This window comes from Moschus berezovskii, chromosome 4 (assembly GCF_049115385.1).
Source record: "Moschus berezovskii isolate FMDL1 chromosome 4, NW_MosBer_1.0, whole genome shotgun sequence".
Classification (NCBI taxonomy): Eukaryota; Metazoa; Chordata; class Mammalia; order Artiodactyla; family Moschidae; genus Moschus; species Moschus berezovskii.
Window position 1 is genome coordinate 34,875,127 of NC_142463.1, and position 18,803 is coordinate 34,893,929.

General features: G+C 43.4%; 1 protein-coding gene and 1 long non-coding RNA gene across 15 annotated transcripts in view; one reads left to right on the forward strand and one right to left on the reverse strand.

The window, feature by feature from the left end:
* The window catches only part of FGGY (FGGY carbohydrate kinase domain containing), a 516,773-nt gene that overhangs the window by 393,677 nt on the left and 104,293 nt on the right, over positions 1 to 18,803 (forward strand). For all 11 annotated transcript variants that reach the window (XR_016037181.1, XM_088835336.1, XM_088835337.1 and 8 more), the window contains 2 exons: positions 9,841 to 9,915; positions 16,785 to 16,905. Coding sequence is in view for 10 of the 11 variants with exons in the window: in XM_088835336.1 (XP_088691462.1) it covers positions 9,841 to 9,915; positions 16,785 to 16,905 (196 nt within the window). In the remaining variant the exon portion in view is untranslated. The remainder of the gene's footprint in view (positions 1 to 9,840; positions 9,916 to 16,784; positions 16,906 to 18,803) is intronic.
* Positions 14,661 to 18,803, reverse strand: part of LOC148778028 (uncharacterized) — a 35,476-nt gene continuing 31,333 nt past the window's right edge. For 2 of the 4 annotated variants that reach the window (XR_016037182.1, XR_016037184.1), the window contains one exon: positions 14,661 to 14,974. This is a non-coding gene — a long non-coding RNA (uncharacterized LOC148778028). Of the gene's footprint in view, positions 14,975 to 15,946; positions 16,035 to 17,179; positions 17,257 to 18,803 lie in introns of all 4 variants that reach the window. The other 2 variants (XR_016037183.1, XR_016037185.1) reach the window with 2 other exon arrangements.

Below are 18,803 nucleotides of genomic sequence, written 5' to 3' on the forward strand. Positions count from 1 at the left end.
TGTTTCGTACAAGTTTAGAGATTAGCCTTCTCTTTCCCAGGTTGCACTAGTGGTAAAGAATCCACTTGCCAATGCCAGAGACATAAGAGACGTGGGTTCCATCCCTGAGGTCTTCCCAGAGGACCCTGGAATGGCTACCCACTCCAGTATTCTTGCCTGAAAAATCCCACAGGTTGAGGAGCCTGGTGGGCCACAGTCCATGGGGTCATAAAGATTCAGACACAACTGAGTGACTGAGCACACTTCACACTTGAGTATTTAAATTCTTAGCCCTCAAGTTTCCTCATCAATATGATAGGAAACTCCGCTTTGGTGTGCCTTACAAAACAGCTAGGGCTGTAGGAGTTGTAAAAGAGTCCTTGCCTCCTTGTGTACACAACCAGTGTTTATTCTCAAATCAATATGACCTCTTTGTTATGGTGGGTTTTAAAAAATTCTTTTCCTGAAACGCCCACTCAGAGAAGTAAATTACCTCAGAGACATACTGGGAGGTGAGAACACACCATATTCTCCAATTGGCTGAATCGCGTTTTCCCCACTTCATTTTGCAAGTACAACACTACGCAGAATGGAAAGTTATTTTCTGGTTCTTTGAAGAGCTGTGATTTCTAACATAAGGCCATATGCTGCTCAAACTGCTGGAGAGGTTGAGTGCTGTTCCAAGGGCTCTTCAAAGCAAGCACAGTGCAACGTGTGTGTGGAAAACTAGAAGGGAGTCAGGAAAGAAGCGCTCTGAGATCTTAGCCAGTTCCCAGAGGACTGACTCCCAGCTAGAGACCGACGTCGCTAAACAGGGTCAGATGTGGTGGAGTCGGCAATTCTGGTGAGTGTGTGCAGAGAAGCCAGAGGCTGTATCCCTATGGCTTCGTCTGATTGGGAGATAGATGATCGAGTTGGAAGCTCATGGACCAATTAAGCAGCGTTTGAGTGATATATTTGTAAGCCTTGGAAACACATGGACTCTTTGATGTGAGTTTATTGATTTTTTTTGTTCTGATTTAATATTGTTTTATATACCATTCTTTCACATATTGTTTTTGCCTATGAAAAATTGACTCCTATAATGAAGTTTAATATCTTCAGTATCATTTAACTGGTTTTCAGATAATGTATTTTTTTTTATTAAAGCAACTAATTTACCAGCTAGTATGATGATTTGTAACAGGTGCTGTTTTTTTCAGGAATCATGACCTACCAAGCACCATGATAGATGCCTTCCAAGCATCATCACCAACTTTCTTTATAACCCTGCAAGACAGTATTATTACCACATTGAAAAGAGTGGAGAAATTGAGGGTCAGAGAGTCTAAGTAATTCACTCAGGGAAGAAAAGACCAGAAGTAGTAGTAGAACCCAGTCAGTTCAAACCGAGGTCACTGACATTCTCAAATGAAAAATTAGATCTTTGTATTTTTGGCATTCCTTTTGCTCTGTTTTCAATATGTCTGAAATATTTCTCCCTCAGTTTAGTGATTTTTTTTTTAATTGCAGTATAGAATCAGTCTTTTCTTAGTGCTTTTTATCTTCCCTGTATACACCAAATGACAAATAAAACTGGGGCTAGGGGGGCAGTGTGGATTGTGAACAGGATCCTTTCTCAAGATAGTGTATAATGATAAAAGATTAAGGAGTAAATCGGGTGGAAATCTGCCAGGAAGACCTAAGAGATGAATAATGGGAAATAATTAAGGCCAGAGGACCCAGGATGGGATCCAAGTTGTGTGTAAATCCAAGACAGGGTTATACGACAGCAAATGTGAATCAGGACTGTTGACCAAAACAGCCTTGTTTATACTGGTACAAGTGCATATTAAAATATATGATTATTTTAGAGTTTTTAGACTTAGATTTAGCACATCAGAAGCAAGGCAGATGAAGGTGTGAAGTACCTGGTACATCTGTGCTGTGCTGTGCTAAGTCACTTCAGTCATGTCTGACTCTTTGCGGTCCTATGAACCATAGCCTGCCAGGCTCCCATGGAATTCTCCACGCAAGAATATAGGAGTGGGTTGCCATTTCCTACTCCACCTGGTACATCTGGGAAACAGCAAATGGACTGTTGTTCTTGGTATAGAGTTCATCAACAGAATAGGCTGTGAAGGAGAATGTCAGTCCATCCTCCAGTTGTCATATGTGTATTAGTTGTCCATTGCTTCTGTAGTAAATTACCACAAGCTTAGTGGCTTAAATGTATTTGGTTATATTTATTTTTAAATGATTTATGTAATTTTGGCTCTGCTGGGTCTTTGTTGCATGCACACATGTTCTCCAGTTGTGGCGAGTGGGGGCTACTCTTTGTTGCGGCGTTCAGGCTTCTCATGGCGGTGGCTTCTCTTGTTGAGGGTGCACAGGCCTCAGTGGTTGAACTGCACAGGCTTAGTTGCTCCATGGTATGTGGAATCTTTCCAGACAATGTATCGAACCCTTGTCTCCTGCGTTGGCAGGCAGATTCTTAACCACTGGTCCACAGGGGAAGTTCAAGGCTTAAATTTATTATTTCACTGTTACGTAGGTCAGAAGCCCAGGCTGGCCCAACTGGTTTCTCTGCTCCTGTTTTCACAAGACCAGAACTAAGGGAGGTTCTGGGAATAATCTGCTGTCAAATCCTTCAAGTTGTTGGCCAAATTCAGCTCTGTGCAGTTGTAAGACAGAGGTGCCTGTTTCCAACATAGCTGTCAGCTAGGGATCCTCAGGTTCGAGAGGCCACATGAATTCCTTGGCTCGTCATCCTCTTTCTCCATCTTCAGAGCCAGCAATGGCAGATCAAGTCCTTCCCATGCTTTGAATCTCTCTAATTTCCACTTCTACCTCATCTCTCTTGCATTATTCTACTGTATCTCTTGACTGACTCTTCTGTCTTCCTCTTCTGCTTTTAATAGCTCACAGGATTACATTGGGCCCAAATGGATAATCCAGGGTAATCTCCCTATTTTAAGATCAACTGGCTAGTAACCAATTCCATCTACAAAGGCCCTTTACAGCAGTGCCCAAATTAGTATTTGATAGGGTAGTCAGGGGAGAAGGCAGTGGCACCCCACTCCAGTACTCTTGCCTGGAAAGACCCATGGATGAAGGAGCCTGGTAGGCTGCGGTCCATGGGGTCATTAAGAGTCGGACATGACTGAGCGACTTCATTTTCACTTTTCACTTTCATGAATTGGAGAAGGAAATGGCAACCCACTCCAGTGTTCTTGCCTGGAGAATTCCAGGGATGGGGGAGCCTGGTGGGCTCCTGTCTATGGGGTCGCACAGGGTCGGACACGACTGAAGTGACTTAGCAGCAGCAGCAGGATAGTCAGGGGATGTTAACCTAAATTTGGCCTATCACATTGTGTTAATAAATTTATATGCATTTCCCATTTCTGAGTGAGTTTTTGACAATGCCAAGTGTTGGTCTCCATCCCCGATACTGATAACCTATAAATGTTTGGGGGGAATTTTATCTCCCTTTCTCTTCCAAGCTGCTGACTATCTGAGACCTGTTCTCCAATCTCTGGCCTCTCTCCAGAGGTTTACCAGAAATCTTTCTCTGATCCTCCTTATTTCCTTATATACACCCATCATCTCCTCCTTCATTATTGACTGAACAAGCGGAGCATTTTTTGTTCCTTTGTGTTCTGAAAAGCTTTCAGTCAATTCCCTTGAGCCTTGGATACTCCATCAGCTCTGATGACCCCAGAAAATCTTATGACAGAGAATCCTGTTTTCTTGTCTTTCATAATCTTTAGAAACCCCTCGAGCTCTATTTCTAAGCATTTTTTTTCTTACCAATATACATAATCACTTAATTTTTTTGAACAGCTAAGAAGGGAAAACCTTAGCTAACAGACCTTTGTTTATAATCTCAACTACTCCATGGGCTGTGGACCTATAATTGACACAACCAAGGTTTAGGGCAATTGTTCCTACAATTTATTGTGCATTCAGGCCTTGCTAAAAATGCAGATTGCTGGGCCCCCACCAAAAGTTCAGTAACTACAAGTTGGATCACAGGAAATCTGCCTTTAACTCAGATACCGGGAAAGAGTTAAGTGATAAGCCCAAGTTCACTCAGCTGCCTAGGGGCAACAGGATTTCAGCTGAAGTCTAGGGTGAAGATCCTGTGTCTTTCCTTTCACAGAATGAATGGAAGTGTGTAGGCTGATAAGGACTAAGGCTTCTCCAAGAAGTCCTTGAAAGTGAGTCTTCCACTGTCCTATTGCTGGGCGCTCATCAGGGGCACACTGCTTCTCCACACTCCTAGACGTCCAGACCATTTTCACATGATCCTGATGCTGACGCCCAGCACTCTTTCTGCTCTACCTTCCTCGCCCTATTTCACTACTGGTCCTCAGTCCCCATCGCTGATACCCTGGGAGTACCCACAGCATGTTGCAGGAGATCTTTTATTTCTATATCCCAATTAGTGAATGAGATTGAGCCCCTCATGTAATTCAGAAGAACAGAAGTGAACATTTATTAAGAGGAAAGGAAAGAGTATGAACATTTATTAAGCGCTATAAGTGTCTAGCTCTTGTCGATTTGGTACAGCTTGCATAAAAAGTTAGATGCTCTGCAAATGATAACTCATTTAATCATTAAATACCTTGAGGTATTATTATTCTTATTTTACAGATTTTAAAAAACTGAGGCTCAGACAGATAACAAAACTCACAATTGTCCTGCAGTCAATTAGAGAGAACATCTTACTCCAAAGTGTATCATGTTTCTTTCACCTTTATAAATCCCAATAGTATTTACATAAATGTTTTATAATTGTACCTAGGAGGTTGAAATTATCCATTGCAGTTCACATCTCTTTGGCCACCATATGCCTCTAAATATTAATTATGAATGTTTTCTGTTACAATCTTCATTTCACAATAGTCAAAATAAATATGCTTACCATTGGAACTCTCCATGGGGGCTTCCCCACTCATTTCACTCTCTCCCAAGCATTTGAAACAGGCACATGTGCATCTATAAACAGATTCCTTCCACTTAACGCTTCCTTTTCATATCTTCTTACTGATGGAACCATTCAGCCTTCAGCCAAGAGTATCAGCTCCTCTGGCCTGTTCCAGCTGGTTGCAAAGGTGTACCTCCCCCAGGACATCCTGGCATTTCCAGGGCTCTGCCACCTCTTGCCATGATAGCTCCATGAGGGTCCTCTGTAGCCTCCTGAGTGGTCCACATGACAGACACACCTTAGAAAGTTCCATCTTGGGTTGACTGCCATTTGATTTTTGTCAAGATGAGGCTGGGATGCCTGATACTTGAGGGAGAATCAAATGATTATCTGTTCTTACACTGTCTCCGTTGGCAAATCAGGTGAGATGTTAAGAAAGCAGGGACCCTAGGCCATAGTATTTCACAGTTTAGAGAGAAGTGTCTTTCACTGAGTCACATTTCAACTCATGGCTCTGGTGTTAGTGGTGAAGGAATGTTGGAAATAGCCATGGGAGAACCATTCTTGCTTATTACTCCCTTTTGATACTGAATGCCTTCCATATGATGGTCCATGTAATAAATTCCTCCCCAGGAATAATTTTGTCTCTCTTGAAGAATGATATGTTTTATTTGTCATAAAAGAAAGGCTGTCCCATCCATCATGTTTCTTTTTTTGCCATAGCTACTAGTAAACCAGCTCAAGAGTTAAATTTAGTACTCATTTACCTTGATCATCTCATTCTCAATTTCTGAAGAAAAGAAACTATCTTCTCATTTCTTCCCTATGATTTCTGAGCTTTGAAAACACTCAGAATTTAGAGAAGGGTCCATGGTATCTTTTTGCTTGAATATAAATACTTTGGGGAAGTTCTCATGAATAGTTGCTGGGATTAAGAAAACTAAATCTAGGGGTATTTTCGTCCTCCTCTCTTATGGGTTCTTACTAATTGAGAAGAATATCAGAACCAGTTACATTGTCAATGTTATTATACAGAGCCCTAATAAATTAATAGGAAAATGCATCTATATAAAAAGTCAAAACCCTCCATCACAGTTTATCCACATGTGGCATTCAGGACCCTCCAGTGGATGGATGTTGATCTGCCAAACAGACTCGTACCCAACCACATGGAGGATAATGATCTGATTCACACCTCATTGATAGCCAGCGAGAGGAAGCCAAAGGTAGACTACCTATTGGACTGACTCTGGAAGAGAGCTCTAAACTGTGGCCCAATAACTTTTCCTAACCTGTTGAGGTCAGGCCAGTTGTGAAGAAGAGAGAAAGAGAAACCATTTATGACTTGTGATCTTTACCAAGGACCACTTCATTCCCTGGGGCTGGTGCTCACACAGGGTGTTCGGCTGAGGGGACTTAGGGCAGGGCTGAAATCCTGTCCACTCTGCTCCTTTTTATAATTCACTCTTCTTGATGGAATGCCTTGCATTTAGTCCACCTAGCAGGAGCACCATTTTCTAAATCACACAAAAGCTCCATATAACCTACAGGGTCACGTTTTCTTCCCAGGTGGTGCAGTGGTTAAGAATCTGCCTCCAATGCAGGAGACACGAGTTTAATCTTTGGGTCAGGAAGATTCCCTGGAGTAGGAAATGGCGACCCAGGTGGCTCAGATGGTAAAGAATCTGTCTGCAATGCTGGAGACCCGGGTTTGGTCCCTGGGTTGGAAAGATCCCTAGAGAAGGGAATGGCTATCCACACCAGTATTCTTTGGGCTTCCCAGGTATCTCAGACAGTAAGGAATCTGCCTGCAATGAGGGTTCTGCCTTCAGAATCTTCCTGCAGACTGGGTTTGATTCCTGAGTCAGGAAGATTCCCTGGAGGAGGGAATGGTTACCCACTCCAGTGTTCTTGCCTGGAGAATTCCAAAGGAGACTGGCAAGCTACAGTTCATGGGGTTTCAAAGAGCCAGACATGACTGAGCAACTTAACATTTTAACTTACTTTCTTTTACTGCAGTCTCACAGAAATCACTTCTCTGATGAGGAAGAGAAAGTGTGGAGGTTGGGGGAAGGGGAAGAGCATGGAGTAAGCAACTATTAAGTGATGATCCAGTGTTTTTCTTTCTCGGGGAGTGGAGAAGATACACCCACTCCACCTCTGTGAATTTATGAGGGGCTGAGGTAATAAATACTGTTCTTCCTGGTGGCTCAGACAGGAAAGAATCTTCCTGCAGTGCAGGAGACCCAGGTTTGATCCCTGGATTGGGAAGACCCCCTGGAGAAGGAAATGGCTATCCACTCCAGTGTTTTGCCTGGAGAATTCCACAGACAGAGGAGGCTGGTGGGCTATAGTCCATGGTGTCCCAAAGAATTGGACCTGACGGAGCAACTAACACTTTCACTTTTTTTTTCACTTTTATAATTGTATATGACAGAGAGGGATAGGATGTTAGAAGAGAGAATGGCATTCATAAAGAAAAAGGAGCATTGAAGTGTCACACATTCAACAAGTGTTAACTTTGTGCTGCTGTGTACCAGGCTCAGTGGCAGGCCTGGGAGAGACTGTGGTGAGTAACACAGAGTCTGTCAGAACACCTAGGTTCTGGCTTCCATGGACCTCTGGATTCTCTCTTAAGCAAACTGTTTTCTCCTCTGTGTCATAAACCTCTATAGTATCAGTGTGGTTCGTGTTCTCCTAGTTACAACATTCTTACTGCATATTTAGGCCTCTGGAGAACTTTCTGAGAGATGTTCCTTCAGAGTTCTTGGCTGGAGAATATGTACCCCAAGAGCTCCTTTCTGGTTTCTCCTTCAAACCTCCCATGCTTCTTTGTGTTCATATCAACACCATTACTATTATTGAGTGGCTTCATAATCTGCCCCCAAAAATCTATCAGCAGGTAGCTCTGCTGAATTCAGGAATGCCCACTTTAGCAGACTTAGATGAATAATCAGAACAGCTGGGTGACTTCCCTGGTGGTCCAGTGGGTAAGACCCTGTGCTTCCACTGCAGGAGACGTGAGTTAGATCCCTGGTCAGGGAACTGGATCCCACAGGCTATGCAGCCAAAAAGCTGAAATATAAATAAATAAGCATGTGCATGTGCCGTGTGCTCAGTCGTGTCTCACTTTTTGCAACCCCACAAATGACGCCTGCCAGGCTCCTGTGTCCGTGGGATTCTCCAGGCAGGAATACTGTAGTGGGTTGCCATTCCCTACTCCAGGGAATCTTTCTAATCCAGGAATCGAACCCACAGCTCCTGTGTCTCCTGCATTGCAGGCGAATTCTTTACCCCCTGAGCTATCAGCGCCCCCCCCCCAAAAAAAAAAACAGCCGGAATACAGGATGTTAAGTGAGAACAGAAAAGATGAGACGCTGGTGAAGAGAGCAGGACCGACCATGGGCAGAATCTCGCACAGAAGACAGGGAAGGGGCTTCTGCTCAGGGTGAAGGCAGTGGGGGGAAAATTTTCCACATGATCAGTTTACTTTTGAGAATAAGCACTAGCTCCCTTGGAGAGGAGCAAGCCCCATTTGAAACAGGGAGATTTGATCAGGAGCTATTTCAGCCATCCGGAAGAATGTGCTGAAGGATCTGGATTAAGGAGGTGACTGACAGGATGAAGAGAGGAGATGCATTCAAAACAGATTTGGGAGCTCAAATGTCTAAGACTTGGAGACTGAATAAGCACGAGAAGGGAGAGAAAAGTCCGGGGAAGATGCTCCCAGGCTTCTGGTGTGGGTAGTGGAGGGATATCTGTGCCCTGTAACAGGCCAAGGCCGGCGCCTTAGTCCTGGCCTGGGATGGAATCTGGAGAAAATGATAAATGGGGCTGGAGCCATTGAAGGACAGATACCTGGGCAGACCACTAGGCTTCCCCATTTTAGTACAGGCTGCATGTCACCACTTCACTGAACTCAGGAATGTATATACTGCTGCTACTGCTACTGCTAAGTCGCTTCAGTCGTGTCCGACTCTGTGTGATCCCATAGATGGCAGCCCACCAGGCTCCCCCATCCCTGGGATTCTCCAGGCAAGAACACTGGAGTGAGTTGCCATTTCCTTCTCCAATGCATGAAAGTGAAAAGTGAAAGTGAAGTCGCTCAGTCGTGTCCGACTCTTAGCGACTCCATGGACTGCAGCCCACCAGGCTCCTCCACCTATGGGATTTTCCAGGCAAGAGTACTGGACATAAATTAATTTTGTCATAAAAATCTAAAGTGAACTGTGGCGCTGATGCCCACCAGCTTTGGACTAGACTTAAAGAAACCGGCAGTCTTCACCCTCTAGAAATGTCCCAAGAGAACACCTTCACAAATGGGAGACATGAAAGTGAGACCATGAACAAGTCTTGAAACTACCCAAATCCAGTAACCTGTTGTCCTGGAACCTCTCAGAAATTGACATGCTCCGTAATAAAGCATGTGGTTTGGATTGACTTTAATGGAATTCTCTTGCAAACCACAGATTCTAAATTATCCCCTAGTAGGTATAACATTTATAGGAGACATGTTAGTTTACTCTGAATACCCTGCTGATTTCTGACAGTAGCAGAACTCAGAATAAGATCATCATTCACTAGAATGCCAGTGCTACATGTTGATTTCTGTAAGCCAAAGAAAATAGGTGTTGGTAATAAAACAATGTTTTCAGATAAGAAGAAAAATATTTAATTCATTCCATGCTAATAAATACAAACACAATCTCCTAAGAAAAACCACACACAATCTTCTTATACTATTTGGTTTGTTTTTCTCTAATCCAAGAAGGGGGAAGAAAGAATACTTTTTCCAGGTCTGGAGATTAAACAATTTAGTAGTCGCTTCACGTTCGGCTTACAAAAAGGGGATTTGCATATGAACTTACTTCGGCAAGAAAACACATCTGAGCGTGTTTCATGGGAACTATCTCTAACCATGGCTCCATCTTTTCTTTTCTTCATCCCCATAGGTCACTGGATTGAAACTATCTCAGGACCTCGATGATCTTGCCATTCTCTACCTGGCCACAGTTCAAGCCATTGCTGTAAGACACTTGAATGCCATTTTAAAAGAGATTTAGGTCTGTTGATAAGGTGGAGACCACAAATCCCTCAGGATACATCATATACTGTTGTGACAGAGATTCTAGAGAGCTTGCCAAAAATAGATGCTTGTCCAGAAGGAAATTCTGAAGATCTTTACCTGCTTTACTAATAGCTTCACATAGCTGAGAACTAAAAGGAGTTAAAATCTTAGAACATCTTACCTACCTTTTATCTAATTTGTCTTCTAAGTTCAGTTAAGTAGAAGCAAGCAAGCAGATGCCATGTTCTTGTGCATTAAGAAGAGCTGGCGTTAAGAATGTCCAAATTTATAAAATACGTGTTATTGTTCACTTTGCAAAAGCATCCAGTCTGGGGTTCCTTTAAATAGTAAGCTTCCTTGGAACGTGAAAATGTTTGTTTTTATAATTAGTGGCTTAAATGGAAGCGTTGGATGGTTAGGGAGGGAGAAAGGGGAGAATTCAGTGTTAGGAACTCCTAAACTAAAGATCAATCAGAAATGAAAACAAGTTTTTAGAAGCTCAAGCATCACTGTCTGAGGACTCATTCTCTAGAGGTGATCTGTGAGTGAGGTACAGGAGGGTTCTAAACTCTGAAGTAACATATGAAAGATTGCATGTATGTGCATGTTAGAAAGTGCATTTGAAGGGAGTGAGTCATGGCCTTCAGGATCTCAGAGCTGTTGCTGCTGCTGCTGCTAAGTCACTTCAGTCGTGTCCGACTCTGTGTGACCCCATAGACGGAAGCCCACCAGGCTCCCCCTTCCTTGGGATTCTCCAGGCAAGAACACTGGAGTGGGTTGCCATTTCCTCCTCCAATGTATGAAAGTGAAAAGTGAAAGTGAAGTCGCTCAGTCATGTCCGACCCTTAGCGACCCCAGGGACTGCAGCCTACCAGGCTGCTCCATCCATGGGATTTTCTAGGCAAGAGTACTGGAGTGGCTTGCCATTGCCTTCTCTGTCAGAGCTGTTAGGAACTCCAAAATAACAATAATCCAGTGAGGCTTAGTTGCTCTGTTCTGGAAAGGGAGTTGGGAACTAAAGGAAAGGAAAATCAGTTCACTGAATTCTGAGTCATAGTTTATTTTTCAGAAATAAACCTACTTAAGCAAAGTAATTTTATTCATACTATATAGATATAGCTATATGCTATTCAATTACTCTGTTCTCTACATACCACCTTCATATCCTCATTGGTTTAAAGAATAGAATTACATACATATTTTCTGTATATCCATATCATCAACTAAAGTACTTCCCTTATGTTTGGGTTTACCCAGGTACCACATACATACAATAAAAGAGCAGAGTTTACCAACACAATTAAATAACCCTTTTTAGTTTATGAACAAGTTTATCTATAAACAACTTATTGAAGCACTGTCTTATTGATTTAAGAGCTTGTCCAGTTCAGTCATACCAGTCAGCCTGCTTTATTTATGGGAACTTGGTTAAAAAAAGAAAAAGGATAGTTCTGACGTCTCTCAAAATGGCAAGAGTGACTAGTACGAAAACATGAAAAAATGGAGAACAGAAATATGCATCAGTAGTAAAGGTAGTTATTTAGTGATCTTGCTTTATAGTAAAGATAATAATAATAAATGATATAGTTCTGAGATGTGTACCAGGTAATAGGCTAAATATTTTACATACATTATATGATTTTACCTTATGAGGGAGGAATTATAATCCCCATTCCAAAGATTAGAATCTAAGCCTAAGTGAGGTTAATCAACTTGCTCAGTTTCATACAGTTAGTAAGTGGCAGAACTGGGATTTGAACCCACAGCTTTCTAAAATAAAACTGGGTACACAGTGTATTGAGGAGCTTTTATTTTCTGATGTTAATGTGTGGAAAGTCTTATAGTGGAATGAATCACAGGCATTAAAATGAATAATCCTGGAAAATAGCAGAGCTGCATGAGGCTCATCCTTCTGAGTCCCTGCTAAGAGGGAGACATGAAGAAGGAGGCCACCCAGGATGAGCCAAGGGTCACCATCATCTGATGATCGTCACTGTTCCTCTCACTGATGGCCACTGCCTGTGCCAGGCACCAAACAGGGTACCTTACCCACTGTGACTAACCCTGTAAGTAGGTGGGCTTGTCTCATTTTACAGACAGAGAACACTGCTTGCCAAGGTCAAACAGCTAGTGCATGGCAGAGTCAGAATCTGAACCTCTGTCCTGCTCTCTGGCTTTTGCTCGTTCATGTTACCATGCTACATTGCTCTTGGATCAGTTTGTAAAAGCTACGTGATTGAAATAAGCCTTCAGGCCTTCCTGAGAACAGTTTTGATTTGACACATCTTAGAAAACATCGTTAATCTGGCCAGGATTGTCTCACAGAGTCCCCTTCCTGGTAAGAACACTGTAGCAGAAATCCAAGAATGTATAATGCAGGCCGGGGGTGGGGGTAGGCTGGGGTGGGGGAAGTACATTTTCCCGAACACCACACACTTGGCAAATCACTTTTGTATGTAATAGGTCGTACATGTATTAAAAACTATCATATTTATTCTCTCCATCGTTTTAATGACCTTTATAGCACCACGAAGGAAAGGAAAGGCAATTGAAGACAGATTTTTCAATAAGGCTATGTTGTGCAGTCCATTGAATTGTGAGGAGTTCAGTCTGTTTTGCAAAAGTATCTGGGTGTTCTGATCTTTTAGTTCATTTGTGCATTTTAATGAGCATTCTAATACCAGAGATTTTCCCATGATGTTCAAAAAAATGTGTTCACTGACTATGAATATCGCCCTTACACCTATTGATTATAAAGTTAGTTAAGCACATTCCTCTCCATAGCAATATCTATGGTTGACATTTTCTAAGAACAGAATTAAATTAAAGAGATATTGTAGTGAAGTTAATTTGAGACTATGCAAAACCCTTCATGAAGTGAAATTCTCTCTTGACCAAGCTTAATTGAAAGACCTGTCAAACACCCTCTTTATCCATAGCCTGTTCATCTATAGCTTTCTTGGCAGAATAGACCCTTTAAAAGTACTATTTGCATTTGAAGTCTCTCTATTTGCATTTGGTTCTGTACATTCCCAGTGGAACAGCCTGATTTTAATTTAAATTTCTCTGTGAAAACATTTTTTCCAGAAAGGTGAGCACAAAATCATTTTAGCACAAAGCCCTTTGGTGGGGCGTTTAAGGAGGGTGGAGTGTTTCACACAGAGTGGCGTTTAAGTCACTAAAAGGGAAGGCCCTGTAACTAACCAGCAGCCTGAGTGGGAATTTCCTGCTGACAATGCCACACGGAGGATAGACCGGCCATCCCAGCCCCTCTGGAGGGAGCGCCTCTTGTTCTGATCGCTTCTTGCCTTTTCCCAGAGAATGTGCTTTGTGTTACTCTCCTCTCAGGCCTGCTAATCACATGAGCCCCCAGGTTTCTAGTTTTAGAAATATCAAAAATATCCATTTTGCACGGCATCTCCATGCATGTTAGGAGGCAGCTTCCCCTCCCCTGAAGCAGACTGCATGGCTTTAAGCAAATTATGGAAATCCTAAATGGGGATAATAATATGCAGCTTTTGATTTTTTTTCATAAAATTAGAAGTGATGTTAAAGAGCATAGCAGAGTGCTTAGCCTATAGCTAATAACCAGAATAGCTGTCATTTCTAAATACCTTCCGTGTACTAGACACTCTTCCGTAAGCTTTACATATGCTGTCTACAGCATCAGCTTTGCAAGGCAGATATTTCTGTATTTCATCAAGTCTAAGACCACATTTTAAATTTTCGTTGCGTGTTAACATTTTAGACAGTCCATGGAGTTATCAAATGAAAAATATGATGTTTTATTCCCATTTTAAAAATGAGAATTGAGTCATGGAAAGGTTAGGTGTGTATTTGATTCTAAAAGTAGGTAAAATGCCTGAATGCCTTCCCAGGTTTGTTTTTTTTTTTTTAATTCAGAAGCCACACTCTTATTTCCTAGATGCAGATTCAAGCTCCTGGGGTAGACTAGGGTTACCTGGAATCCACAGACACCAAATGATCCATGGCAGATGTAAGGGCATTTGTAGGGCTCCTAAAATTAATTATAATACTATTTTATATATGACTTTTTCTGGGGAGGTCAGTAGGCTTTATCATATTCTCAAGAGGGTTCATGACCGCTCCCAAAAGCTTAAGAAAGAACACCTGGGGGTAATCAGGCATATTCAATAAGCAGGATCTGGTCTTATAGGGTACAACATGTTTTAATTTTTTTTTAACACACTACATCTGTGGATAATCTTTGGAGGCCCAAGTTTTACCTAATCCATATTCTTAACGAGACTCGCTAATAGCTCCAACAAACCTGAAGACCTGTGGGCTGGAAATGCTTGGTTCTGCCCCTGAACCCGGGGAAGGCAATGGCAAGCCACTCCAGTACTCTTGCCTAGAAAATCCCATGGATGGAGGAGCCTGGTAGGCTGCAGTCCGTGGGGTCGCTAGGGGTCGGACACGACTGAGCGACTTTACTTTCACTTTTCCCTTTCACACATTGGAGAAGGAAATGGCAACCCACTCCAGTGTTCTTGCCTGGAGAATCCCAGGGACAGGGGAGCCTGGTGGGCTTCCGTCTATGGGGTCACACAGAGTCGGACACGACTGAAGTGACTCAGCAGCAGCAGCTCCTGAACCACCCCCACTATTGCAGGAAGGGGGACCTCTTCTCAGACTCAAAAAGGGGTCTAATACTCGGAAATGAATTGTCCAAGGAGACACACGTGCTGACAAAGCAAGAGACTTTATTGGGAAGGGGCGCCCGGGCGGAAAGCAGCAGAGTAGGGAACCCAGGAGAACTGCTCTGCCATGTCGCTCACAGTTCCAGGTTTTATGGTGATGGGATTAGTTTCCAGGTTGTCTCTGGCCAGTTATTCTGGCCAGGGTCCTTCCTGGTGGTACAAGCACTGTTCAGTCAAGGTGAATGTCAGCAAGAAGGATTCTGGGAAGTAGAGGACATGTGGTGTCTCCGTTTGACTTTTCCTGAACCCTTCCAGTTGGTGGTGACTTGTTAGTTCCAGGTTCCTTGCTAGGACCTCCTGTCGTAAAATAATTCACACAGTTACTCTGGTGCCTGGCCAGGGAGGGTGGTTTCAGTCAGTGTGTTTCCCCTAAGACCATCCCTCACCATCTACTCCATAGCAATCAGGATTTTCTGCATCCTGATGATTTCCTAAGCCCTCTTCCCTTCCTTTGGTGAAGCTGAGATACTGCATGCCCTCAAGCTAAGCTGTTGTCTCTTTCTCTGTGCACTTGAATGCCATCTGACCAGAGCCACTGTCCACCTTCACTGAACCTGTGAAGCCTATACCCCACCTTCTTGGTGTTTGCACCATCTTTTACCTCCCAGATCCTTAACCTCCCTTTCTCCCTTGACCTTCTCCTTCCCCTTGACCTTCTCTTCCATCTGCTTCAGCCACTTCCTGTGTGCACACTTGGGACTTGGTCCTCCCCAAAGGTGCTCTCCCTGAACATCTCAAGGGCTATCGTGACACCAAAATACCTTCTCCCTCATTTCTTCCCAGAGCCACTTTCTCTAACATCACCATGCCGCTGCCTCCTAACATCATATCACAGTTCATCTTTTTGTTTTTAATCCTCTCTCAAATGATGATTTGGAGACTTCCAGTTTTTTAACTTTCTAGGAAATTATGGTTTTTAGCTACTCTAATACCCTAGCTAAAACTAATGACTTATGTATCAGATTCACCTTAATGACCCTATGGTAGTATCTTCTTGTCAAGCATCAGTTTTTACTGAGTTTCGTGAACTGAGCAAGACAAGGATGAAAATAACACATTTTTGAAAGATAGAAAAACACAAGGGCTGAAATGAAAATACGGTGAAGCTTGAGCCAAACAGGGCATGTGGTTTCCATCATCTCAGATCACTAAGGACTGATGAGGAATGGATTCTGGCACTGGAAACCATCTCATGAAAACCACTACCTGGCTTCAGGTGATAACAAAGGTCCTTTCAGCCCTTTGCCAGCCGGAAGTCTTGTGGCTCACCTTCTTTGTGCAGTGAGAGCCCTCTTGCCATGTTTCTGCTGCTGAGTTTGTTGGTGCCATTTCCAAGGAACAAACTTCTTTAGTTCCTCTTTAGGGAAAGAAAACTGACTCAGAGATCTCCAGCAGAGATCTTTCGAAGCAGAGTTTTTTGGAGCAGAGTTTCCAGTCACTCCATTCCCCATAACTCATAGAGCAGAGGTCCCCAGCCTCCTGTTGCACAGCAGGAGGTGAGTGGCAGGTGACCTAACGAAGCTTCATCTGTATTTACAGTTGCTCCCCATTGCTCATATTACCACCTGAGCTCTCTTTCTTGTCAGATCAGCCACAGCATTAGATTCTTATAAGATCACGAATCCTGCTGTGAACTGCACATGTGAGAGATCTAGGTTGCGTGCTTCTTATGAGAATCATCCAGAAACCATCAACCCCACACCAGTCCGTGGAAATCTTCCACAAAACTAGACCCTGGTGCCAAAAAAGTTTATTGTAGAGAATCTGGGCCATAGTGGATACTCATCAAATATGTGTATTTGAATGAACTGTGTTAACACTGTCAATTTGTTTTGTCAATGTTGTATGACTGCTGATAGAAGGAAATGGTATAATAATTCAGGAGGTTTTGGAATCAGGCAGACCCAGGTTGGAATTCCCACTCTGCAACTTAATATAATGGCATTATCATGAGCAATGTAATCTCCTTGAGTCCTGACTTTCTAAGAGAGTATATATATGTCAGGCTCCGAGTGCAGTGTCTGCTGCTGGGTAAACACTTAGTAACTGTTCTATATCATTTCCCTTTGCTACCATGCTGATGCTTTCTTCTATTTTTCCCTTTCAGTTTGGGACGCGCCTCATTATAGAGGCCATGGAGTCAGCAGGGCACTCGATCAGCACCCTTTTCCTGTGTGGTGGCCTCAGCAAGAATCCCCTTTTTGTGCAAATGCACGCGGACGTCACTGGTAAGTCTGAGGAGGAGGAGAAGACTAGACTTGACAGCACATGAATGTGACCAAGATCTAGACAGGGTAGAAAAAGGGAGGATATAGGTGGGGTGCCATATTATTTGGAGCATTTATGTTAAAATGATTTTTTTTTTCTGAAGTTAACTGTTATTGTCATACCAGGGAAAGTGACTTCTATGTGTATCCAACTACTGGATGATGGTAAGAAATAAGAGAAGTTAGCAAGGGCCAGATCTGAATTTTCAAATATTTACTTAACAGTCTTGAGTACCTCTTCTGATACCACTTTGGGTAGTATTGAAGATACAGAGATGAAGACATGATTCTTGCCCCCAGAGAGCTCAGGGTCTATGGAAGAAAGCAGACAGCAAACAGTCACGTCAAATCTAGTGTAGCAAGAGCTCTGAGTGAGAAAAGCACAGGGTGTTATGGAAACACCATGACCTTGCCCTAGTTTGGATCTGTAACAGTGCAGGGCAAGTGACTGGAGGAAGTGATAAGCAAACTGTCTTGAAGAAAGATTGCAGAGCCTAGCTATAGTGGGAGCTACGGGTGTCTGGCTGCTGGTGTGAATTTGAGCCCTGATTCAAATTTCAAGATCCTGTGATTCCTTCTCAGCTCATCAGAACCAGAGATCATGACACAGATGGAGAGAATCCTGGGTAATGGGCTGATGCCTCTGTGATCTGAGCAGACAAAAGCAAGCAGGCTTCATAGTGCAGACTCCTGAGCCCCATGAAAGGGGCCCTATGAATAGGAGGCCTACTTGAGTCCCAGTGGCTGACCTGGGCTCCTATCCCTCTGGATCTGCTGCCCTCGTGCCTTTTGCTGCCTTCTCTCCCACTGTCTCCTTGGAACTGATGTTCCCACTCCCCACCACCACACGGAGGCCAGGCACCAGGGCAGGGCAAGCAGAGGGAAGTGGGAAAGGATTGGACCCTGCTCACAGCCCAAACTCCAGTCTCATCTGATTATCCCTCCACTGGCCTCCATTCATCATGATCTCTTGCTGCCCCCCTGTCCCCTGCATGCCATACTTCTGATGAATGGGGGGGTTCAGTTTTCTGCAGGACTCTCCCTTCCCCCCTCCAGGCCACACAGATCCCCACAGGTGAGAGCTTTCCCACACGTGATGGGCAACATCACCCCCTTCACATTATGAGATCAAACTCTGTTGCTGAACCCCTTCTTAGGGGTAGGGAAACGGAAGCATGGGCCAGTGCACAGTATCAAAAGCACACGGTCTAAGGGTAAGTATGTAAAAATAAGTGTAGAATTGACTACACTCACCTGCACTCCTCCTCTGTGTCAATATAAATCACTTTATTTACACTTAATCTGCACACACCACCAAAAGGTAGGAATCAGTGCCCCTGTCTTACACACAGGGAAACTGAGGGTCAGGGAGGTGACTTATATTGACTGTCCAAGGTCAGACACCTGATAGGTGCCAGACTAGGATGATGTGTCCAGACCTGATGTCCTCTACGCTGTGCTGCTGACCCAGGTTTCTTAACTTTTCTGCCCAGTTTATAACCATTTAATGATGAATCCCCCTTTCTTAAAGTGTCCAAAACCTATGGAAATGGGCCATTTGGAGGCAGAAAAGAAGACATGAAAAAGGAGCACAGATTACCTTATAATTTTCTCTAAGAGAAAAGCCATAATTACGTTTTATCTCAGAGTCGGCTAGCTTGTTCAAATACAATTCATACTTCAGATCTGATCTGTGAGTGACTTTCCAATACCCAGCCTCCAAAGAGCCACCAAGACTTCCTACCTGGATCTAGGAAGAGAGATAGAATCAACCCTTGCTGACACATCACCCGAGGGAATAGGAAACAACAGCCCGAGAGAAGGGCAGCAGGCCGTGACTCTGTGGCTCCAGCCTTTAG